This window comes from Rhipicephalus sanguineus, chromosome 1 (assembly GCF_013339695.2).
Source record: "Rhipicephalus sanguineus isolate Rsan-2018 chromosome 1, BIME_Rsan_1.4, whole genome shotgun sequence".
Classification (NCBI taxonomy): Eukaryota; Metazoa; Arthropoda; class Arachnida; order Ixodida; family Ixodidae; genus Rhipicephalus; species Rhipicephalus sanguineus.
Window position 1 is genome coordinate 158,940,993 of NC_051176.1, and position 26,126 is coordinate 158,967,118.

General features: G+C 46.4%; 1 protein-coding gene across 1 annotated transcript in view; it reads left to right on the forward strand.

The window, feature by feature from the left end:
* LOC119401039 (ras GTPase-activating protein-binding protein 2) overlaps nucleotides 1-25,878 on the forward strand; it is a 93,968-nt gene extending 68,090 nt beyond the window's left edge. Inside the window, exons 7-8 of the mRNA XM_037667872.2 lie at nucleotides 6,542-6,601; nucleotides 23,901-25,878. Of these exons, the coding sequence (XP_037523800.1) occupies nucleotides 6,542-6,601; nucleotides 23,901-24,146 (306 nt within the window). The 3' untranslated portion in view covers nucleotides 24,147-25,878. The remainder of the gene's footprint in view (nucleotides 1-6,541; nucleotides 6,602-23,900) is intronic.
* The last annotated feature ends 248 nt before the right edge of the window (nucleotides 25,879-26,126 follow it).

The window sequence follows — 26,126 nt, forward strand, 5'->3', positions numbered from 1 at the left end:
TGTCGTTTGGAATTTTTTTTTAGGCGTGAAGCATTTTTTTCACGAGCTCGCTGGATGGCCAGGTGACCTGGTTGAAGTCCAGTGGAGTCCAATATCACTTGGGTTGCTTTGCAGCAGCCGGCATTGTAACGCAGCACCGCTTCATGCAGTGCTGTTTCGGCATCAGGGACCACAAAATAGAGTGGAATGACTGATGCATTTTGTGTCTTGAGTTAAGCGCGAGCCGCGTCACGACGTTTCGCATCGATTTCTTCCTTCGTTAGGAAACGCGTCTGCAGATGAAGCGACGGTTCACTCACGCTCGATGGCACCGATTCAGATGAGGTGCTGGGTCCGGCGATCTCGGAAACAATTGGTGTCACGCTCGATGACACCGATACGGAGCACGTGCAGAGTCCGGCGAATCTCGGAAACACTCGGTGCATTTGGGGCTCCAGCCACACTCGATGTGTCGGATTCTCGACTGGCGATAGCCTACAACACAGTTCCGCCGCTGCAAGCGTCTACGCAGTCGGCACCCGCAGCAGAATCGCGGAATTTCGATGCTCGTACAAGCCGCATAGCGCGCCTCCGCGCACCGGACCTCCGCACTGTTTTCAGCTTCATTGCCGGCATCGCCCGCAACAACAAAGACGAAGGGCACAGAAGTAGTGCAAAAAGAAAAAAAAGGTGCGAAAATGATCGAACAGATTGCGCAAGGCGAAGAGCGGCTCATAAGCAGACGTCTGTCGAGGCGTACGGAGCAGAGAACAACAACGAGGCGAGTGCGCTGGACGCGCCATCGACGGGAGCGACCGCCCCCACTGCTGCGCAGCAGCCAACGACGGCAGTGATGTGATAGCTGCGCCAATTGCGCCAAACTGCGCCAAGACGTGAAACCTGCTACATCCTGCTAAATCTCCGCTGTTCTGCGCCAAAACTGCGCCAAACTATAAGCACACTAGCGGAAAAACCAGGAAAAACGTGCGCAGCGCGCCGCCGCCGGCAAAACGCGACACTCCAAAGCTGCCGCGCGGCAAAATTTTCGTGCCGCGAGAGGAATGGGTTCGTGCATCATTTTTCGCGACACGCTGCCCGGCGCTTTCTGGGGGACCTGACCGGACGCAGATTGATGGGTAGGCTAGTTAAGCGCTGGTTTGGCTTGCTCAGGCTTTTGGGGGCCGACATAACCCTCATCAGACTGCTGTAAATTGGCGTGACCCCCCAAAAATGCACCTTTGAAGGAGCGGCTCGCCGCGAGCTGGTGTGACCGCACCGCCGCAGCAACACAGAAGTTTCAGATGTTAATACAGCGGCGTCCATGACTGTCTTATTTTTGCCCCCTTTATTATAGTTCTGCTACTCGAATCAGTGTTATACCACGGTCACACGGACAATGTCGACATCTTGAACAAGATGGACGAAAATGGCGACACTATATAATCTTGGTGTCGCCAAGGCAGCGATGGCAGTGGATTTTGTATTGTCTGCAGTCAGTCTATTAACCGCGAACAGCATGGTTTTGCAGCGATAAAGCGACATGCTACAAGCAAGAGGCACATTGAGGCCACGAAGCAGCACCAGAATTCAGCAGGTGTGTTGAAAACTCCGAAGACCTGCACATCAGACGTATTTGGACTTGACAAAAATTGCAACCCAGTCCGATCCAGGCTTTTTGCGAACCCACAGTAAACCAATTTAGGAGGCGTTGATGTAAACGTAACCTGCTGATACAGATTCGTGAAATTCCCCAGCCGTCGAGCAACGGCCGAGAGCAGATTGCCGTAGCTTCGGAAGTACGCGCGCGGCCAGTGCGCACACTGTCAGAACTGTGGTTATCGTTTGCCACAACCGCTGTGGGCGAAACCGCGGTCGCTCTTGACACTATCGTGTATGGCGACGGCGAAACTGACGGAACTCCGAAAGTGCACGCGCGTTCAACGCCCACCCAGTCCAAGCGACGCTGCTTCCCGCAAACGCCGCGGACAAAACCGCGACAGATGCGATTATAGATAGCAACAAACGACGTAGTTTTGAAGGCACGTGCGCGGGCAGCGCAGGCGGATTGAAAACGGAACTACCGTTTGCCGCAACCGCCGCGCACGAAACCACGGTCGCTATCACCGCGATCATCGATAGCGACTGCGAGCTCCGAAGGTACGCGGCTAACGCAGCGGTAGATTAAAGGCGTAAAAAATTACACGATCTCCCGCTAAAGGGGACCATGAGTAGATGCGAAGCCGGAGCACTTGCACGATTGCGTTCCGTTGGCGTTCGTTGGGCATGCTACCTAGCTCGCGTCGTGGAACGCGAAGAGCGACGCTACGCGCGTCGTATCTTCCATTGGCCGTTAATTCTCACAGGGCGAGCGGGGAACGCGGTCGACAGGCGGGCGAGAGGGGGCAGCGTAGGAGAGGAGAGAGAAGGGGAGGGGACGCGCATGCGCTCGTGCTCATCGCGGGGTTGCGCAGGAGAGAATTTCGGCATAGCCCGCGTTTCAGAGGAAGAGTGGAAAGGGGGAGGGGAGAGGGGTATGGGAGAGGATGTGTGTGGAGAGGGTATGCGCATGCGCAGTAAGGGTGGTCACGCCGCACACCACCACCGGATTGAGCTCCGCCTTAAGATACTTCGCATCTAAAAGGCACGAAGCAGTAGCGTAGCCTGCACCCCCCCCCTCCCCGCCTTCCCGAAAAAAAAGATTCTGCCTACGCCCCTGGCACGAAGCGTCTCGGCATTCATGTCGATCTTCGCTTGTTACTATGATGGAGCGGACTTCACTTAGTTTTCAGTTGGCCTCATGTGAAGCTTTGACGCGCGCTTTCGCGGCAGCCAGCTGTGCCGTCCCTTATTGGTCCGTTCACGTGTGTCCCAGAAAGGCGTACGTGAGTTCTTTTGACGGAAATAAATGTTTTGTGCGTATATCGTGGTTTGGAAACAGGTTTTGCTTTTTTTTTTTTTTTTTTGATGATACGAAATTTTGGCCGATACGAATATTGTCGCTCCCCCTGCAGATTCGTATGACAGAGATTCTACTGTAGCTGGGAAACCCTACCTGCGTTGTTTGTTTGGCCACCCTAAGCCATTATAAGACCGCAACGCCAATGTTTACGCTTACGGGGCTGTTAGGTGATCCAATGGTGTTATGCAAACACCCATTATTGGACAGAACTTTTTATTTCAGAAGAGTTCATCCTTATTTGACTGTTTTGTTTCGCACGGTTCATTTTTCCACTTGGCAGTGAGCTTTTAGCTGCTCCAAAACCTGTTCTCCCTGCTCCCAAACCCGTTTTTGGCTGCTCCAAAAGCCCTTTTACCTGCTCCAAAACGTACTTTTTGCTGCTCCAAAAACCTGCTCCAAAACAGCTTCAGTCAATCACATCACTGCAACGGGCGCGCTTTCTCCCGCGAGATATGAATGCGCTGCTCTAGCCAATCAACGCTCTGCATCGCATCGCGGGAAAACGCCCAAAGCGTCTCATTCGTGCCGCCGACGCCATTTTGCAAGGCGGCAAACGAGAGAGAAAGAATTCACGGTCAAAACAACACCAAGATGGCGCGGGACGACCGCATGGTCTGGGAATGGCGCGCGCGCGAAGTTTGGTTTGATTTCGGGATTTGCGCGTGTTTTGGACACCGCGGCGGCCTAGAAAATAGCATTTTTTTGCACTTTGCAGTGGAATTAGATGCTGATAATTACAGAATAGATAGTTTGAGACATACGACCCAAAAATGTGGTTTTTAAAAAATAGACTCTTTCGCGATTTCTCGGTTTTCAAGGGCCGCGACCCCCTTAATATTTGCCTTTAGTGTCCCTTTAAGCGATGCACCGTGTACCAAGGCCACTACAGACAATTATATCTATACCCTCCTCCTCACCACTGCTTTGCCTCTTCAACTTGTGAGACACACTGGCGATCGCAGCGCTCTCACGAGTGCACTCGATGGTTTGAGCTTCTCCCAGTCATGGCCTCGCGCAATTTCGGAGGCCATGGCCCAATGTGCCTGGCAGCACGCCATCTGGCAACAGAGACGAAGCTGGCGGAGTGGTTGATATCTGCTCCGAAAAGTGCCGCCATAGTACCAGCCGATCTTATTTTATTCTCCTGTACAGCGACAACCTGCAAAGGCATGCAGACATACAAAAATAATTTGAAAACGATCACCAATAAGCATAAACTCTGGCAATGTGGTTGTATTTTCAGGGGTGAAGTTACAGCTGCAGACACGTGGCTCGTGGCGTTGACCGGATAGTGAGAGTGCGATGCTCATTGAAGCAACGAGCTGAAGCGATTCTGCTCGCCAGATGCTTCACAAACATTACATGATGTCGCAGCTTTACAAGTCACCAATTGCTAGATATATGGTACACAATACAGCTAGGTCAATTCATTGTGTCCAAGAAAAGAAACCTCGAGATAAACGATGTCACTCAGCTCATGTGAACACTGAGCACGTTGTAACACAAGCAGACAATGCTCGCTGCCCACAGGAGGTTCCGTGACATAGACAGGACATATCCAGTCATATCAGTCGCTGGTGCTTTGGTATTGAAACAATTCTACGTGTAAAAGGCGCGAGAAGTTGAAAACTTGTTCAACTGAGCCGCTGCGATCTGTAGCGATTCGAGTCTCACACAGTTACACACAGTTGACGCAGAGAGCTTTGATTGGTCTTCAAGTGAATTTGTTTTGCCGGCTCAGTGCATTTTTACAAAATCGTCAAAACCGTTTCAGGGTTCCTTTAAGGTGGTAGGCAAAAATTTTTTTAAAGAGCAGCCATCGTTGAAATAACTTTGTCTTCAAAACAAGTATGTCTTATTTAACTTACACAGCCATTTATAGTGCAAAATATTGATTATTTATTTATTGGCAGGTAATCTTTGTCAAAAATTGCATTAAAAGTGCTAGTCACGCCATCAGTGATAAGTGACTAATGAGTGGCTTAATTCAGTAAAGCTTTAGCATTTGTGTAACTAAAGGTACGAGCTATGCAGTGAACTAGGATAAATATTATTGAGTAAATATCACGGAAGTAATGTTAAAAAAAAAAAGACTGGGAAAAAGAGCCATACTAGACTGAACCTGTTTGCAAAATCAGCTGTGAATTCAAAAATATTCCATCAATTTCTTTTGTTCTAGTTCACTGCGCAGATATATTTGTAAATCATTATACAAAATTTTAGTTCTAAGTACACACGGAGAAAAAGGTATAAAGGTTTGTCACATGATTTGGAGCAAATTCTTATTTTGAGACAAACGTAAAAGATTTCAGAGCTTGCAAATGGTGCACGTCCCCTTTGTGGCCATTTTTAGAGCTTTAAGAACAGTTAGAAACACAAAGTTGTATTTAAGGGGGGACGTGGCAATGTAAACTATCTGTTATTTATGGAGATAAAGTGATGAAATTTGGCATGCAGATGTGATATGTTGTGCTGATATCATAACTGAAATCGATTTTGAGCTATCTTTTGTAGTTTTTGAGTTACAGCACTTGATAGACTCTCATTGTCATCCCAAAATTAATTAATGAATTAGACATAAGTTCAGCAAGATTTTTGCATAAGGATATTCCCAAGGGCCCATTCTGTGCCGTAACGCTATTAGTTTATTTTTTAATGTTCAAATGAGCACACACGAAACTTTCTGAAACTTCTTGTACATATTGTCTTACTAACAACTTTTACAAAATGCCAATTATAAAAATCTGTGTGACATGCAGACAAATATGGACAGCTTTACGGCACTCGCCAATGTCTCAGGATCTAAGCACAGAAAACGGAATGGTTATATCTTTATTTGTTTTGAAATGGCACAGGGATGACTGACAGCAACTGTTCAAAAAATGAAAGCTGAGAAAATGGAGCTCAAAGAAAATGGAGCTAAAAGCTAAGAAAACGGAACTCGGAAGGAAGCTGCTTTTATTTTTCATTGGAGAAATGCAGCTTTGCGGCTATCTTGAGCACTATCTGTCCTCTTTATGATGACACCAATATGGCGGCACTGTGCCAAGGGAAAACTTCAGATTTGCGTTTTCTAAAGCCCCATTTTCTTATAGTTTTCGATGACAGCACACTAGTAAAATGCTTTTTTTTTTTCAACTTCTACTGCTTATTTTGGTCTAATATTTCACCATGACTTAAAACATGGTCTCAGGATTGCAGAAAAAAATAAATTGAAAAATTGAACAATTTGACCAAATTTACCATTCCCATTGCCACGTCCCCCCCTTAATGACATCCTCTTATGTAACAGTCAAAATTAAATTTATACAGTAGTTTTGAATATCATTAATATAGATGAAACAACACTTATTTTCGAAGCCAATGCAATATGGTTTCAGTTTTGCTATACAAGCATGGGCTATGGAAAACTTACTGTAACTCACAAACTAATGGCGATAGGAGGATAATTTTTGTTGCAACATATTCGTGAATGTTTGGGCATGCACAAAAAACTAAAAATCGACCTCGCGAAAAAAATTGAAGGTGGCCTACCACCTTAAGAGTTCATGTAGACTCCCTCCTCATTGCGTGTTAAAAATGTTTCCATTGTATATTTTTCAGAACTGCGGCTTCGTCATCTTTGAGAGCTGTGAGGCTGTCGAGACAGTACTACATAATGCGGTAAGTGCAAGGACTTTTTTTTTTTTCTCATTTAACATTAGCATTTGCAAAAGTTTGTAGCAGGGTTTTTAGACTAATGGGTAGTTTGAGAAACACCGTGCATTAAGCAGCATTAAAAGTTGTCAGAAAACTACTCACTAATACATGTAAGGTCATATATCACCTATAGTAATGATGTTGAAGTTCTCTACTGCTATTGAGGCAATTACTGAATCACGTCCATCGAACACATTGTCATGCTGTCATTAGTCAGCTGATTAATTCGCATACACTGGCCATGGTAATGTATCAGAAAATTTTTTGGACTAGTCGGTGTCTTATCTCGGTAAAATGATTAAAAGCACAATGAGGCATACTTGTATACCCACGTGCACGCTCTCTACATGCTGTGGCTGTCTCAATTACATGTGTAAGTTTGTATGCAAGAGTAGTTTAGTGAGGCGGCAGGGTATAACGGGATTTTCATTGAAAACTGAATCGCACTGAACAGCAGTGTCTGAAGCATACTTGTGCAGCAAGACATAATGCAGGGTTTACAGGTCCTTGAAAACCCTTTAATTTGAAAAGTACGTTCGGTTCTGGAATTATATTCTGTCTTTGAAAACCCTTGAATTTCGGGACCAGCACAGTACAAAGTCCACATTGCGAACTGCTTTCTGTTGTAGATTAGCGTCAATGCGGCAAAGTCTCCATTTCAGAAACGGTACGCCGGCGCGAGTTTGCATGTATTCAGTTCATGCCTTGTCGTAACGTTCATTTCACTCCTTAGCCATCGGCACCATCTTGTCTTGCTTTTGCTCGTATCTCTACTTACGGCTTCACTCTTGTCTCCTGCATTTATGCTGCTTTTTTCATGTCAAGCGTGTGGTGCATGAGGTTGGTACACTGTAATGATGTCGAGCCTTGCTAATACTAGAGAAGTCTCGACACCTGTCCTAAACATTGTTGTGTGTTGGGAACTACTTCAGATGGCATCAAGGCTAGACTTTCTACAGTATAATAGTTAGAACTCGATCTAACGAAACTCAATTTCACGTAGTTCCCAATCTAAGGGGGAAAAAATTTGCATTCTTTGGCATAAGATTCAATGTTAGTAAACCCGAATTAACAAAACTAACTTGGAACCAAAGGCGATCTAACAAAGTTTTTGTGAAATAAATTAGTAAAAAGAAGCACCGATTTCTTTTTAAATTTTTGCACAGATGGGTTTTTTCTAGGGGTGTGCGAATATTCGAAATTTCGAATATTTTTCGAATAGTGTTTGCTATTCGATTCGATTCGCACTGGAATTTTACTATTCGAACTAATCGAACTTCCCAAAAACAAATACAGTCAACGTCCGATTGAAAGTGACCCCTTCAGATTTTCAATATGCTTCACCTCATTACACACTTGTATTGCGGCAAAGCTGCATTTCAAGCTCCCTTACGGTCGAACTTTGCCAAGACACAATGTCCGATTGAAAATGGTCCCTAGATTTTCAGTATGCTTCACCTCATCACACCCCGTTATTGCGGCAAAGCTGCCTTTCAAGCTCTGTTACGGTCGAACTTTGCCAAGACAGTCAACGTCTTATTAAAAGTTGTCCTTAGATTTTCAATATGCTTCACCTCATCACACCCCGGTATTGCGGCAAAGCTGCCTTTCAAGCTCCGTTACGGTCGAACTTTGCCAAGAGACAACGTCCAATTGAAAGTGGTCCCTAGATTTTCAATATGCTTCACCTCATCACACCCTGGTACTGCGGCAAAGCTGCCTTTCAAGCTCTGCTACGGTCGCAAATGTCAACTCAAGAAAACACTGGTTCCAACATAGAGATGAAAGATGTGGCTGAGGTGGGGGCTCAATTAATGCTGTTGTGGACCTGAAATTTGGTCAGGAAGTCCAAAAAATCGGAAGCCGAAGCTTTTTAGCATCCAAAATTTCAGATGTTCTTATATATTGATGTCTACGAGGAAGATTTGGAACTCTGACTTGAAGGGAGCACACCCTTGTCTGCCACATCAGTTGGGCTTCCACAGAAGTTGAAAGAGGAGGAGAGGCTGAGGAAATGGCATCTTTGCCTACCACGTGCAAAGTGTTGTCGGCAACACTTTAGTTGCACCAAATCATGTACATAAATAGAATTCGGCCTCTACATTGCCTCATTCTTGATAAGACAACTATGAAACACCACCCCGCCAATGCTTCATCAACCTAGCGAAAAGAAACACTTTCATGTTGCTATCTTATAAGAATATGCTTAGGAATCCTCTCTGACTGCAATTTCGCTTTGAAGTATTAGAAAAATATTTGAGAAATATTCGAAAAATATTCGATTCAATTCGCACTCACACTTCAATATTTGAATTCGCTTCGCACCCAAAATTTTGCTATTCGCACAGCTCTAGTTCTTTCTTCAAGCGCGGGTGCTAACGCTATTGCGCTAAAACATCTATCGCCCATAGTTATGACCCTGATTTATTTTGACAAGGCTGTATGCATATAGCTTTAGAGTTGATACTAGTCGATACCACCTGCATGATCTTTGTTTTCTATGGACAGGGTGTGTACAGATCGTTGAAAACCTTTGAAATTGATAAGTGCGTTTTCAAGGCCCTTGAAAATTCTTTCTTTCTGGCAAATGCAATCCAATATTGACCACGTGACCAGGTTTCTATGGTAGATAAGTGCAAATGTTCGCTTTGTATGACTTTTGAGAAACTCTAAACCACACCCGGAACAGAGCCAGAGACATGTATTGGCACTCAGTGATGACTCTCCTCTCGTGTTGATCCTGCCTTCTTCACATCTCGTTTGATCATTTCTTCCATTTCCCCACCTGTCGGTCTGCCTTCTCCCACGTTCTTTCTCTCAACTTCATTATAGGACTGGCTACTTTGGCATTTCTGAAATTTCCATTGTTTCAGCCATTGAATGGCTGTCAGGTTGGCTTGCATTCCAGCCACTTCATACTGGAAGCACTTGGCTTTTAATGATGAGGTAATTTGCGTCTGAGGTCTTGCAGATGGTCAGATGCTTGCTGTCCAGATGTCTGCTTGACCTCTGTCGATGACATATGCCTGAAAAAGCCTTGCTGCCAACATTATTTTCGCACCAGCAGTTAGTTCTCAGTAATTATTTTGAGTACTCCGGAAATACATGCCAAAAATAGTTATGATCTGAGAAATGCATAAATAAAAAGGAAGGTTAAATTTCACTTTAGCAGGACTCCTTTTGAGTGAATAAACTGCCAAATGATATTTCATACCACAAGGGGAGCATGTGAACTTATAGTTCAGTTTTTTACATACATATATATGTGTATATATATATATACATATATATATATATATACATACATACACAGGGTGTCCCAGCTATCTTTAGCCAAGGGTTAAAAAATACAGTATTAGAGGCAGGCGAGTGAAATCAGTTGCAAATTGCTGACAGCCACCTTGCGCACAACAGACAATTTTTTGTTTTGTAATTAACTAATTTGTTAATTAGGACGATTTAACTAAATTGCGAAATATTGACTTCAGGCGAGAAATTCTGCTTGCAAACTTCGAGAGCGTCTTCAGAAACCCCAATTGCATTATTTGCGATAAAGAAAGTCTCACGTATACCATTTTCTCCAAGCTGCAAAGAAAGCCCGCGAAATACAAAAAGAACCACGTGACTAGCGCGCGCGCCGCGAGTATGCTGCCCTCAGCCGTGGCTCGAGCGAACGAAATCACCTACGGCCGCGACTCGCCGTCTCCGTTGCAGCGGTAGGCCGATCAGTTAAAGGTGGTTTCTTGGCCCGCGCTTGCTACAACTTGCATCGTCATGCGCGCCAACTGGCTGGCAACGGGCGAAGAAACCACCGCCCACATATCTGCCTACCGCTGCAACGGAGCCGGCGAGTCGCGGCCGCAGCTGATTTCGTTTGCTCAAACGACGGCTGAGGGCAGCATACTCGCGGCGCGCGCGCGCGCGCGCTAGTCACGTGGTTCTTTTTGTATTTCGCGGGCTTTCTTTGCAGCTTGGAAAAAATGGTATACGTGAGACTTTCTTTATCGCAAATAATGGAATTAAGGTTTCTGAAGACGCTCTCGAAGTTTACAAGCAGCATTTCTCGCCTAAAGTCAATATTTAGCAAGTTTGTTTAATCGTTCTAATTAACAAATTAGTTAATTACAAAACAAAAAATTGTCTGTAGTGCGCAAGGTGGCTGTCAGCAATTTGCAACTGATTTCACTCTCCTGCCCCTTATATAGTATTTTTTAACTCTTGGCTAAAGATAGCTGGGACACCCGGTATATATATACATGTAGCGAGAGAGGTAGACGTGAAGGCGGCCGACGTGGCCGTGCCGAAGTCTCGCCACTTTATTCGAAGGCCCTGGTACAAGCAGAGCGGCAGCGGCTGCCGGCGTCCAGCCTCTAGGAGCGTGAGCTCGTTCTTCTGCTCGCGCCTCGAGCTCTGAGCATTAGCTGCGCGAGAGGCGCGGCGCGAAAGTGGTAAAATGGTGATGATGATCGTGAGCGGTGATGAAGATGCCGCTACAGATTACTCCCCCGCGCAGAAATGAAGCCGAAATGAAAAACTATGGGGGCGTATATACAAGGGTGGTGACACGAGACAGAATGTCCGTGGGCAGTCCAGGTCGTCAACGGTGAAGGACTATCGGGAACTCTTGGGTCTCTGGCGGGCGGCTCTGGGAGAAGCGTAGAGGGCGGGGAACTAGGCGAAAGTACGCTGGTGTCATGCCCAGGCGGATCCCACGACGACATGAAGGGGCCTTTCGGTAGCGGACCGGTTGGCGCAAGTGAGTGCGGCTGGAAGATGGAGTTGAGGGCGGGTGCACAAGGGCTGGTGCGGGCGATGTGCGCGAAACAATGCGAAATGGCGCAGTGAAGCCACGACGAGCAACCATCGGCGAGTAGCTGCTGCGATGGGTCTTTCCTGTGCGGGCACAGCGCTGACGCGGATGTCGGCACAGCGCGCCTGCACAGTGGCCACATGTCAGGTGGGCGGCGTCCTGTGTCAAGGGCTCAGGAGCAAATCTGCGGTGACACCGAGCAGGCGTAGTCGCTGCAGGATCGGATGATGCACCTGTTCGCGTTGAAGCACCCTCTGCAGGTGGCACAGGAGGGCTCGTGCGCTGATCAGGATGCTGGATGCCGGCCGACGTGGCAGGCGTCACATGTTTGGCTTGCTCTGCCATTGGCGAACCAGCAGGCATGTCGTCCTCAGGCGCTTCCGTCATAGTAGCAGCGTCCTGCAAGTGCGGCCGGAGTTGGTAAGGGGCACGAACTTCTGCTGCGGTAGACGTCGAGGGCGACACTGGTCGCTGCTGACAAGAGGCGCAGAGCTTAGAAGTCGGTGAAAGGTCGTGTTCGGGTACCGTTGACGGCGAAACCTCCGCGAGCGAGGGGCGAACAGTGGGCGAGAGGTTGTCCGTGTCAGCTTCCAGGTCGTGCGGCAAGGCAGCCAGCGTGGAAGCTGTGGTCAGGGACGTGTCGCGAGCCGGCGAGGCCAGGGACGACGGGCGGATGGCGGGCATGCCTGATGGACCGTCGGCCGAGGTCGTCGAAGAAACGCACCTCGTGGCGGACTGGTCGATGGCAGCAGCAACGTCGTCGGGCGTGGGATCCTGAACATCGTCGGGCGGGTCGTCCGGCGCGGGAACCAATGCGCTGGTGGCCGGACGAGAGGTGCATAGAGACGTAGCCGGGGAAGGTAGGTCGTGGTTATGGGAGGGCTGCGGGCCGGGTGGTACCGCTCGCGTTGGCGGAGGGGAAACCCGGAACTCACGGGTCCCCGGTAGCGGGCGGTTCGTCTCGCCGTAGCGGGCCAGCACCGCAGCGCAGAGGTCGTCATATGGCTGTGGACTGGAGGACGACGCGGCGGACATATGACGCAGCTCAGCCGGGAGGGCGTCAAGCAAGATGTCGTGCATTAGTGGCTGTGCGGTGACGCCATTCACCGCGAGGCAGGCGTCGAGCTGCATAAACCACGCTCGGGGGTAGGCCGGGTGAAACGGCGGAACTGGAGGGCAGAGTCGTGGAAGCATGGCAGCGGGCCGCTCGGCGAAGGGCGTGTTCTCCGGGTCACCAATTGTAGCGAGAGAGGTAGACGTGAAGGCGGCCGACGTGGCCGTGCCGAAGTCTCGCCACTTTATTCGAAGGCCCTGGTACAAGCAGAGCGGCAGCGGCTGCCGGCGTCCAGCCTCTAGGAGCGTGAGCTCGTTCTTCTGCTCACGCCTCGAGCTCTGAGCATTAGCTGCGCGAGAGGCGCGGCGCGTAAGTGGTAAAATGGTGATGATGATCGTGAGCGGTGATGAAGATGCCGCTACATACATATAAAAACTTAGTGTTGGCTTTGTGGGAACCATTTTTCTGAATGGTACTTTCGTTAAATAATGTCCTCAGGTTTATTGTGATATCAAGTCCACAGAGGTATTTCAGGGTTGCTCATCTTTCATCCCACAAGGTGCATGGCCCCTTGTGATGGCTGCTGCAAGGTGTGGATGTCGCATGCTACTCTGTTTGTGCAATCCTTACTGTTTATGCTTTGTGTGCTGAGTTTCCTCTGTTGACACACACTTTAGTTTAGGAAGTGCACAAGTGAACATTTAATCATCACTTGCAATAGTTACCCGCTGAAATGCTTCTACTGTTGGTCTAACCAGTGCACATTCTCTCATGACTTTTAAGTTAAGGTCTCATGTGAAGTGATCGAATAACTCTTTGCAGTAGCTGAATGACTGTTGGAAAAGCACGAAATCATCTTGCCAACAAAGATAGGGGTGCACGGTGCTGTAACAAGTTGGTGCAGAGACCAGCAATTTGTTTCTGGCAGCTGTGTTTGGGAACTCACATTTAGTACTCAGAAATTTTGCTGAAACAGTTCTGGGTGCATGAAATTTTTATTGCCATTCACTGGTCACAGGCCTTTCCAACGAGGGCTCTGCCACGATATCCAACACTGGACATGTGTAACTATAACTAATTCAATGAGCAATCTCTCAAATTATGTTCAACTTTGGTAATTAAAAAAAGAAAGAAAGAAAGGGCATGCCATAAATTGTCGCACACAACTTTCTAATATAAACAGTGCCCTCGAGACAATAATTAAAATATGTTAAGAAGTTCTTGTTAATCAGTCAGTTCAGTGTCATTTTAGCTGTGGCAAAGTACAGTGAACTCCTGTTAAGACGAGCTCGGTTAAGACGAATTCTCGCTTATGCCGAACAACACGGGACCGTTTGTTTGGTTTCCCATAGACTCAATGGAAAAAAATTCGCTTAAGACGAACCGCCCAACTGTACTCTTCAGTTAAGACGAACTTTCGCGGCGACTGACAACACTGGGGATTCTGCGAAACGAACACTGCAGTCTTGGTAGGGCATTCAGGCGACCGAAACGCAAAAAAGGTTTTTAAAAAAGCGCTTCCGGGAGCAAAGATGCGAAGCAAATCGCGACGCGGATACCGGATAAAGCCGGTATCCCCCTCCCCCAGCCTGTGGGTGCCGGAGGTGCGGGCTTTATCAGCAAAGAAAGCAATAAGAGTAGGGGGCGTCCTTTTGTATTTCCCCTGTGTTCTTGAGTTTCCCAGCTGGAGTACAAAGGAGAACACAGGAGCTTGGGGCCCCTCCGCCGTGGTCAGAGGGGCAAACGCAAGGGGAGTGGGGTAAAAAAAAAAGAAAACGACAACGGGAACAAAAATTGTCTGTGCATTACAATAGAGTAAGAAACCGAACGTCAGATGGGTCAGGTGCACTGTCATCGCCATTACACAATGGCGGCCGAGCACATTTTGCGGGCAGTTCGCGTTGGTTCGCGTGGGACCTGTGCGTGTTGTATCTGTTCCCAGTGAAGTGCAAATTGTGATGAGCCATGTTGATTATGGAAGTGCACGACAAAGGAAGGCTATTTTGAACACTGAATTTAGCTGCGTCATGTCTTTTTCGTGTGCGTGAGGCCTGTGACCGTGAGTAGTGCGATGGGATATCTTCAGCTGCCCGTCTATCAGGAAAAGTTACTATGGGCTGAAAACGGGAAAATATCCAGACCTCGAATAAAACCTTGCAGATTATCTTGAGCAACTCAGCGTATAATGACTCTGTCAAGGCAACAGCACGCGACCGAGGCATATCCAGAAGTGATCTTAGAGCCAGCAAAACAGGCTCAGAGAAGAAAAGGAACTGCGAGGACAATAAATTTTACATTCTTTGAAGGAAAATTTACATTCTTTGAAGCACGCCATAGTGGAGGACTGTGGAAATTTGGACCATCTGGTGTTCTTCAGTGTGCACCAGTGTAGCCAACCAATTTTTGGAAAGTACACTATATCACAGTCAAAATTACCCTTCTTTACCCTACACAATCTTTTTTATAATCCTACATTTTACGCTATGCCTAAAATAACGAAGGTAAATAATGAGGTACAGACTATACTTCACTGTACTACGTGCAGATGTGTGGTGGCGCTGAAGTCTGTAAAGACTTCAGCTGTTTATGTTCCTTAGAAACTAAGGAACGTAAAAGGTGGGAAGTGAAAGCTTTGCAGTATTTGTATGGAAAGAGTGTTGACTCACATTTGAGAAAAAGAACTAGGAGACTCATCAGCAAGTATACGGCTGGCAGCGTAAGCGATATGGCAACAAAGAGCGTTAAGCGAAAAGTCAGAAGCGGAAAAGATTTATTGAATAGCAGCAATGGAAAGAAAACCGGCTCTTAGTAACTACTGAAAGGGTAAATACAAAATAAGCAATGGTACATATTACGATAATTCAAGTGGAAGCAGTTTACTGTTTGAAGAGAGGTCAGGTTGTCTTAGAAGGCATAATTATGAAGCAAGATTCAGTAAAGAAGAAGAAAAATGCACATGCTCTTTGGAAGCTAAGGAAACTACGGGGCATGTTCTAATTGAACATGAAGATATCCACTCGGGCATATGTTTCGGCATAACTCTACATGAACCATTGGCTTTTAGAGACAACATTCGAAAGGTAAACAGGTCAGTGATAGCAATAAGCACAGACAACCTGAAGAATAGTGGCAGAACGCAAAAAAATAAAAAACCAGGAAAATTAAGGTTAATCTGCAGTAAGGTGTGGAATTGGGCTGTGAATTTATGATTTTTTTTAGAGGAAGAGAACCTTGACTAGAAAGCTTGACTAGATTCGGCCGGGACGCTCTTAGCATCCACCCATACACTGTCATCCTGGATCAGAGGCATTCCAAGTTTTCTGTACCTCACGCGCCTCTGGGATCGGCCGACCTATGACCGAGCGACGGTCATGTGATGACGTCGTCATTTCACGACACATTATGCGATGTTACAATGACTTCACAATGACTTCACAAATTCTGGCAATCTGTGATGTCATAAGCAGGGATGCAACAGCTGCGCAAATTGCGCCATTTTGATACAGTTTCGTTTTTCTGCGCCGAGCTGCGCCAAAACCGCGATATTTCTCGAAATTGCGCCACGCTGCGCCAAAACGCCCCCGGTACCCGCAAAATTTTTCGGTTGCGCCAGTTTTAGCCTCGTTTTAAGGGGAGACGCGGGTCTTGGAACGGTCAAAAATGGTCAAAAAATCGATTTTTCGCAAAGCTTATTTTCGAGGCGTTTGTACTTCTGAGCACCTACTCTCAAATTGCTAACGCTAAATTCGGTCGGGAAACGCGATAAAATCGGCTTTCAAAGCACCCCGGCAGCACTAAAATGTCCCCAAAAGGACGAAATTTGTTCGAACTTCCCGCGCGCGCCATGAGCGTTGCAGCGGGCGGAGCGCCGCCATCTTGGGCTAGATTTGAAGCTGTTTTCTTTGTGCACATTTTGCGCCATCTCAAAATGGCGTCGCTCAAGCAGAACGGCCGCCGTCGCGGGTTTTCTGAAGGTCGTTTCCAGGCCACTGATTGGCTCTCACGCGGCGCGCTTTTCAAGCGCGCCTTTCCGAGTCTCCCATTGGCTGGCGCGACCGACACGTCATTTTTTTTTTCTTTGTGTTTGGTTCTCCGCCGTGGCTGTCCGTTTGTGTGTGCCTGGTTTTGCGATCGTGCGTGTTTCTCGACGGACCGTGTCTCTACTTTGTGCCGGTAGTTTTTCCACGCGATCGAGATGCCTGGAGACTCTCGTCTGAAACCATCGACGCAACGAGCTTTTGGAAGCCGTAAAAAACGGGCTTGGAACAAGAAGGCGCCGGCTACAAGTGCACCGTCGGCAGCGGAGTTGGAGTCGCGGCCGGACCCTTTGGACCTGCCGGGAACTTCAACTGACGACACCGTGGGACCAAGTTCGACTAGCGAAACACTTCGGGTTGATGCCGCGTACTACTCAACGGCGGAGCAGGCGCAGCGAGTTGAGAGATCGGCGCAAACGAAGACCGTTCTGTCTGGAAAGTCGGCTACCCAGCGCAAGTTCGACCTTCTTGGAGTAAGCGCGGAGTGCCAGACCGGTGACGCCGGGACCGATTTTTTGCTCGTCGATATGAAAGTTTTGAATAACTTTTTTGCACAAGCGAAGTGCGACAAATGCGACGCAAAAAGTCTCAGCGTGAGGAAGGCAACGGACAAGGAGTACGGCCTTGCGGTAAAGCTTATTTTTTCTTGCAGCAGTTGTGATTTCGAGAAGAAGCAATTTTCTTCTCCGAGAGTGAGCGGAACTGCCACCATCACTCCCTTCGAAGTCAACATGAGGGCCATGAAGGGGATACAGATGATAGGCAAAGGTGTTACTGCCCTTTCGGACTTTTGTGCGTGTATGAACCTTTCGCACCGAGGCTTGCACCACAAGACGTTTCAGGGACACCTAAAAAGTTTAGTGAAAGCCTGCGAAAACACAGCGACTGAAAGTGAAGCTGCTAGTGTGGCAGTAATAAAAGAGCTGTATACAGACTTCCTGAACCCCATAGGGAACATCGATGTTGTGTTCGACGGCTCATGGATGACGCGAGGTCGGAGCTCACACATAGGTGTGGGCTGCATCATTGAGCTCTACACTGGCCTTGTAATTGACCATGTTGTTTACTCAAACTTTTGTCTCGGCTGTGCCCTGGGACCACAGCCGCAAGACGAAGGGTACACCGACTGGCTGGCAACCCACGAGTGCCAACGAAACATCGAATGCAACTCTGGCCGCATGGAAGTAGAGGCTGCGCTGACCATGTTTCAGAGGTCCTGGGCCAAGCATGGTCTGCGCTACACGACTGTGCTCTCTGATGGAGACAGCCGCACTTTTCATGCCTTGTCCGAAGCCGAGGTGTACGGCTTTATCCAAATAGACAAAAAGGACTGCATCAACCATGTCCACAAGCGAATGGGTGCAGCTTTACGGAACCTTGTGGACAAAAAGAAGGCTCAGGGTGAGTCTCTTGGGGGTAGAGGAAAGCTCACACAAGAGAAGATCAAGAAGATCGCGAATTACTACGGATATGCCCTGAGGAGCAATATCAATGACGTGCCAGCTATGAAGAGGGCAGTCGAAGCTACACTGCTGCACATGACATCGACAGATGATGCACCAAAGCACTCAAAGTGCCCCGAGGGTGCTAGCTCTTGGTGCAAGTACAATAGAGCCTTGGCCAATGGGGAGAGTCCACCTTCACACAAGAATGCCCTGCCGGCTTGTGTTGGGGCTGCTCTGGAGCCAGTCTTTGCGAGGCTCAGTGATGAGAGCCTGCTGGCACGGTGCTGTGAAGGGAAGACCCAGAACGCGAGTGAGAGTCTTCATTCGGTCATCTGGACCCAAACTTCAAAGAATGGGAACGCTTCGCTGGAAAGTGTGAAGCGAGCTGCCGCTGAGGCTGTTGCCATCTACAACCAAGGAAGAAGGGCAACCAACGAGTCCATTGCTGCAAGTTTGGGCTATATTGCTGGGGATTGCCTTGTTCGACGAAGCCTAGAAAAAGACTCTCTGCGTTTACGCAAGGCAAATGCAACTCATCTGAAGAGCACCAACACAAAAAAGACTCTTGCAAGGAGACACAAAACGGGTGCAACTGAAGATTACAGTCCTGGACTACTTTGAAGGTATTCTCTCAAGCATAGCAACCTATTACCCAGGGTAACATGCTGCCTAACATCTAGAAGGTTCTTCCTAAAGACTGAAAAGACATGAGCAGCCAGTCGCTTGAGCCTCATACCCCATGGCTTTTCCAGAACCCCCCAGCCGCTTGTCATGGTGGGGTTTTGATCATGCTTTGCACATTGGAAAATTTTTTTAGATATGATTCCTTGGGTGGAACAAGACACTTTCTGTTTTGTTTTGAAGGGAAACAGATGGGGAACATGTGAATAAAATTTATGGTTAAAGGTTCCTTTTAGAAATTTATACAGTGCGTGTCAATCTTCAAACGCAATTTTCTCAGCTTCACATTTTTTGCCAACTTGACCAGCCTTACGGATCTTTTCATTATGTTTTTGTAAGGTAATTTTGATAAATTTTATACCGTTGAATTCGTAAGAAATAGGACTGTGGAGCTATGCTATATTTTTGTGGCTAAGATGAACATATGAAATTTTGTGAACAATAATGTGAGCTAATTGCATTTCAAGATTACACAATGTCAATACAATTGAAAGTTCTTATATGATGATATATCTCAGTGACAATATAAATAGCATAGCTCCACATGGCAGGTCTTTGGCTACAGCTGCATCTTAAACAGAACCTAAAAATACTGAGGGAAAGTGTCTTAATGACCCGTAAGAAATTACCTAATTAGATTTCACTTATGCTCTCACAATTTGATAACTAATTGAAGTACATGAAAACTAATTATATTTTTGAAAACAGGAGGAAGAAATACATATACACACCCAATTTCATTACAATATCTCCAATAATAAAACTTTTCGTTTCGAGACCAGTGTCTCCCCTTAACGCAAAACGAAGCCCGTTTTGGCGACCTAATGTTGGGAGAGGCACCAGAGGCACTTTCATCCAATCCAATTCGACCCAGTGGCGCTTGACTCAAACAGGACGTTAATCTGTTCCGGTGTGTTTGCTGGTGGGCCGGTGGGCCTAAATGAAGTTTTTACTGCTGGTTCAAACGCTGCTTTACGGGGTCATTCAGCATGAGCAAAGGTGAACGCCCATTTAATGTGGAAGCACCGCATAAAGAAAGTTAACTGACAAACGAGCCGTTTGACAAGTGCTGCAAATCTTATGGTACATTCGACAGGTCGTTTGAGAGCGCTCTGACTGAATTTGAAACTGTTGAATTCAACAGCTTTAAACCTTTTCAACGAGAACAAGCATGTATGCAAGTCATCTTTCTCCTTCCTGATTATGTTTTGATCCGATAATGTTAGTAGCAATGGTTAGTTGCTATTTTACACACTTTTTTCAGCGCCTTCGGAGCGCTTGAAAACGACCAGTCGAATGTACCAATAGTGGGGATGTCGTTATTGTTTGGTTGAGTCCGGTTCAATGCTGCCTTTGTTCAAATAGCAGTACTCACGTGCACGAATTCGCGAGTTGTATACAGTAAAGTCTTTTTAGATCTACTAACGGGTAAAGTGTTGTTTAGAGAAGTACTACACGCGAAAACCTTGACCGCCTTAGCCGAAAGAATTTATAAAGGTACTTGCTCCCTCCCAGTCGCGGTGAGGCCGACACCACACCACAATGTGCTGAAAAAGGCCTTCCGTTTTTTTGGAAATGTGGACATTGGTCGACTAATCATTTTGACGTCGACGCGAGTGCGGTCACCGCTTTCCTGGCGCGAATGTTTCATGGCAGATACCAACGAGCACGTCAGTACGAGTTATGGCCAGCAACCTTATCGCGATCAGGATCTTTATGTCTGCTCGGTAGCACGTGCGGCATAGCGCTATTGGTACTATACTGTTAATATATTGCACGCATAATATAGGCAACGAACCCAAGTATGCCGTTGGCTGACGCCACCTGAGCGGAAACGCAGATTGCGTGTCGCTTGCAGAAGCGAAAGCAGCTCACCATTGTTAACCCAACGAAATCTTTGCCTTATCCCTACATGCGGTCACGAGCGGAGCGGGTAGGAATACTCCTCTGGAAAAGCTGTCGTACGGTAGAGCACGCGACCGACCCAGGAGTGATGGCGTCCGCTTTGTTGGTGACGCGCTGCACGAAACTAGGAAGGGTTCGGCTCTACGCGGCGACAGGCACTGCGTTCAATGAAACGATGCCGACTTTCGCTGTGCATAGCTCCCTCCCTCCCTTTCTCTCTCTCTCTCTCTACTTATGAAGATTGTACTTATTGGCTGGTTTGTCTTAAACGTTGCCTGACATATAAACACCGGACTTAGACTTTTCTCTTGAACTATATACACATATGGCGGCTCTCTTTTAAAATGGACTTTCTCCTTAAGATCTTCTTAGCAGGGCGGAATACAAAATTCAGCGCATCGGTGCTGAATGAAGTGGATTGCAACAGTGACGTGATCAGCCAGTGGCGTAGGCCAGGTGTAAAGGACCTTGGTGCAATTTCACCAATGCACAAGGCCTTGCTGGTTTCCGGAGAATTCACTGGCATTATTCAGCATGTTATGCACTGAAAACATGATTGTGGTGGTGACATCGAAATGTTTGCATATATTTTTTTGTTACTGTTCCAAAAGCAAGCTTTGTTTGTGAAGCTGCTCCAAATTTGGAATTTTGAGCTCCAAAACGGAGGTTTTTTTTTCCCGTAACCTGCTCCAAATTTGGATTTTCCTGCTCCAAAAGAGAGATTTTCCTGCTCCAAAAATTGCTCCAAATCCTATTTTGGCTGTTGCATCCCTGCATAAGGTGACAAAATACATGATTTCTTTTTTTTTTTCATCACTTGTGTTGATGCCGACAGCCACTTTTCGTGAATGAATGGAAGACGATGCAGAGGAAAAAAGCCATCCATGGAAAAAAAAATGCTAGCCCTGCAGGGATGTGTGACACATTATCTTTCATCTCTGCCCTATGCTGGTGACATGTGAATTGAAACAGTTCCAATTTTATTTTAAAAAAACAATTTTTTTTGTCTTCGTATCTATTTAGGAATGTCACCCCTGGAGATGTCGAGTCGATCGTCTACGTTTTTCACTGATTACCCTACGTGTGAGATTACCCTACGTCTGATAAAAAAAATTGTATTACCACCCTACTACAACCCACGCTGCCTGAAAAATTCAGAAAAAAACCCTACAATAGGGTAATTAAATTACCCTCCAGTTGGCAACACTGGTGTGCACTGACATCGCACAGTACCCGCACCTCTGGCATTTCGCCTCCACCGAAATGCACAGCCGACATCAAACCTGTGACTTTCAGATCGGCAGCCAAGCACCATAACCATTGCACCAACGAGGTGGACTGTTTGCACTTCCAGTCTCGATTCAACAGTTGTTTGCTTAATGTTCTGTTTACTCCTACATTTTTGCAAGGTGGCGTCAGGCATACTACACCCATGCTATTATAACCACTACTTGGCTGAGTCAATCAGTTGTCTAGTACTGTTCCCACTATGACACATATTACTGATGCATGTCGTGATTTCCAAAACCACTGGTACTTTTGCCATTGCACACTTACTCTTTCCTAAGCACCTCACAAACAATAGACACCTTGGCAGACATTGCTTGCTGTGTAGCCAATTGAAACCACTTTAAAATGCACTGCTACTCTGCTTATGCTTCACGGATTCAAAAAATTTTTCTGGCAAGATTCATGAGACTAATATAGTATGGTCCCTTGATTCAAGCGAGCTAGATGAAGTGCGCCGCAACCGCCGGGAGTCAAATAGGCCTAAGCCCTCAGCCGCATTTTAAAACTTCGATTGTGGCAAAGCCATATCTGAAGTTGTGCAGCGTTAATAAATTCGAAAAGAAACGCAAAGAAAAAAAAAAATGAGGGTGAAGCTAGATCATGGCTCAGGTGCATCAGAAGCGCACCCAGCACAGGACGGCGTGGCGGCGGAACGCGATTCATGGATCAAGATGCCGACTTAACCTGTGTCGGCGGCTGCCTCGGATGACGGTGATAGGCAGCATGGTAGAAGGATCGACACAACGTTCTTGACTAGCGCTGATCGTATGCAACAGCAGAAACTGACTAAAGATGAGATCTCCAGCTTACCAGCAACTTCCGCTAGCGAGCGTAAGCTGCGGACGCTTGCAACAGCGCGCGAGGACTCTGACCCATCGGCCGGTCGGCGACTAACTACGGGATCGTTGACTTCTCCGCAATCAACAAGCTGCTTGAAAGGGCATGCAATGGGGCCGTTTCGATTGAAAAATGTGAAGACTAGTCTCCTGGTGCCTTCTATAGCATTTGTGTAGCACTCCTTGAAGATGCAGAGTTTTGTTTTTTGCTATTTTCTCAGTTTCAGTTTTTTGGCCATCGTTCACTCTTCTGACAAGCGTTTCTCAGCTTTGGTGCACTCGATTTTGATCATTTTCGTATTACTGAAAAGCTAGATGTTTAGTGAGTGCAATAAAGTGTCATATGTTACTGTAGGAAAGTGTAAATTTTTACAGGAGATAAAATAACAAAAATATCTTTTCTCTGTGATCGAACGGTGAACTTCGAAGCATCATAACTTTTGTTGTAGGAAAGCTAGAGCCATAGAATTTGCTTTTTGCACTCTTTGATAACTGTAGAATGTAATGACATTTAATTCAGCAGGGTCAGTGTCGCCATTTTACTAAAAAGGTGATCAAACAATTTTAATTAATGATTAATTAAAAAATTAGTGGTAAGGGTTACATAAAAACTGAGTTCATATTTCATATGTACACATGTAAATACATGATCACTGAAGTTTTCATCATCCCAACTTAAACGAAAAGATGCTTCATGTCAAAGTACCTCTTCTCCCCTTAAGCCCAGAATGAAGGCTTGATCATCATTTTAAAATGTGTTTTACGTTTTTAGTCACTGCAATTTGTATCCCAATTTTAATTGTAATTAGCTTTCATTGTTTGGCAGTTTTTGTCTCCACATGTGTGCAAATGTTCAGTATGGAATTAGTTCATTAGTTAATGATGATGATGCCACTGTAAGCACACTTTGTGTTTTTTGAAATAATGAAAGGAAGCAGGCTGTGTTACATTGTTGTACGTCTATATTTGCTTTCAGGTTGAAGACATGATTGTTATCACGTAAATATGTGCCAAATATTTAAAAAGGTGCTCTTTTGTATGGTAGATGTATTGTTGTAGTGACCTTTCGGGCTCGGCAAAACGGGAAACTTGGGGGATGACCCCAGGTATAATTATCTGTAGCTGAAGATCGTCTGAAGGCATGTGTAGCTGATGTGGTATTTTGTGGTACAAAATTAATGACTTTTCATCATACTGCTTTGCAGCCCATCTTCATTAATGAGACTCGTGTGAATGTTGAAGAGAAGAAGACCAAGCAGAAGCTTGCCACAGAAGGACGAGGGGGCAGCTTTACATCAGGCAGCCCTCGCAGTGGAGGAACAGGAGGGATGATGCCAAGAGGAGGACCCCCTGGAGGGCGTGCTAATGGGGCTGGTGGGCGTGGCGGCGCCTTCTCGAGAGGTGGCGGCCGTAACGCTACTGGTGGTGGCGTTGGCATCAGGCACAACTAGACCTACTGCAGCTTATGTGCTGACCCCACCGAGCAGCAGTCCCTGTACCCGTGGCACCTTCCTGCTCTCGTTGGACTGTCCCGTGACCGACTCTGCATCTGCACTCCTCTTCACTCCACTGCCCTATCACCTTGTTACTACTCGCCCCCTCACCCCTCCGAGACATCCCCCGTTTTTTTCCCCCCTTGTTACTCAGCTTTTCATTGTCAGCATTTATTTACATGTTGTTCAGTCCTTTTTTTCCTCCCTTTTTGTGAGGTAGTCTTGCTAGCTCTACACCATGTGACACTTGCTCTTACTGTGGCAAGTGTGCTCGCCTGCAAGCACTTTGGCCTCTTTCTGCCTCAACTGATGGTATTTTTGTTGCTTGTCATTTCACATTATTCATCTGTAGGCTGCCTCCAAGACCAAAAATGTAGCCACTTCTTCGTCTCTCGATTGGCTCCTGCAATTCATAGGGTGTTTATTTCAAGGTGAAGGGTTGTGGTGGGAGTAGTGGTGGAAGGGAAGAGATGCCAGGGACAAGCCTAGCTGCTGCAGGACGGTGCTGGGAAAAGGGAGCTCCAAATGAAAATGGAAGCATTACTCCTTGCCCATGTAGACACAGAACACGCAGACCGTGATGAAACTCAAACCCTGCATCTGACTTGGCTGAGCCAAGGAAGATTTGAGGAAACGCAGGCTGCATGCCCATGCAAATTATGCATACTAGGCTGTGCCACTGATTCACAGCCAAGGAAGGGTGAACTTTGGAAATGGAAGCTTTTTTTGCCGGTCATCATTCATTTATACAACACACTGCTGTTACTTTTTGTTAGGTTTTTGTATGTATGTTTGTGGCTCGTGTACGATGTCCTTTTGTAAGGAAAGTAGAAATACCAAAAAAAAAAGAGTGAAAGAAAAAAACAAAGAGAAAAAAAGTGTTGAATGAGTAAAGAGTGATCAGCCTACACCTCCTCCTCTTCTTCCATGCCCCCTGCCTTTTTTCTCCTTCCTCTCGCCCCCTTAGGAACTTATTTAATTTTGTGGCCTCCTGTACATAAATGAATGGTTGCAAACCTATAGGCCCCCACTTCTTTGCTTTCTTTTACAATTTTAAAGGAATTAGAGGTGGAGGAGTGGTATTCAGATTGACACTGGTTCTTAGCGGCTTTCGTGGGAAAGAACCTTCAGCCTCCTCTCTGTCCCCTTCCCCTCAGTGTAGTGAGGTTCCCTCTGCATAGTCAACTGCTCCCCCTGCACAGTGAAGTCACTTTCATTGTTCTGAACACTGAAGCAGTGACTTAATTTTTATTTAGGTGGAAGTATCCCCGAGTGTGTTTTTTTTCTTTAATTTGGCCTCATTTGGCCAATGCTGAAGGTGTGTAACCGTATGCCACCCTTCTGCAATGATGTAAATACTGTGGGGTATGCTTCATGGACTGCCATGTGTGCACAGTCTGGTTCTGTTTGAAACTACCAGTCTTTGGGGTTTTTTTTTTAATTTTTCCCCCTCTGTTGCGGTTCAATATGTCTCGATCACAGTTTCTGCCTGACCAACCAATTCTTTGCTGTTACAGTTGAATTTTTTTCTCTCCTTGCAATTCATCGTCATTTGCTGTTTTTATATAAAGATGAAATCATTAACCCATAGCCGTAACTTAAAGAAGGCCCATCTAGTGCAAAAAAGATGAAGACAAATAAAAAGATGAAGCAAGGTATCACTTTGGACCTTGTTGCTTGATGCATTGTGTGTGTGTGTGTGTGTGTGTGTGTGTGTTTCTTTTCTACTCAAAAACTCATTAAATATAAGGCATGTAAAAAATAAGCTTGTGTTGCTTCCTTGTTCGGTTTACTCGGTACAAACTCGACATAGCTTGAACTCTCCCTCGTTCCCTGGGTTATAATTTATAACATGTGCTTGGGATGGTTGGATGGTCGTTTCGTTTCTGGTTGGACCTGCAAGCTGTATGCATATTTTCGAAAGGAAAGGTATTGGGA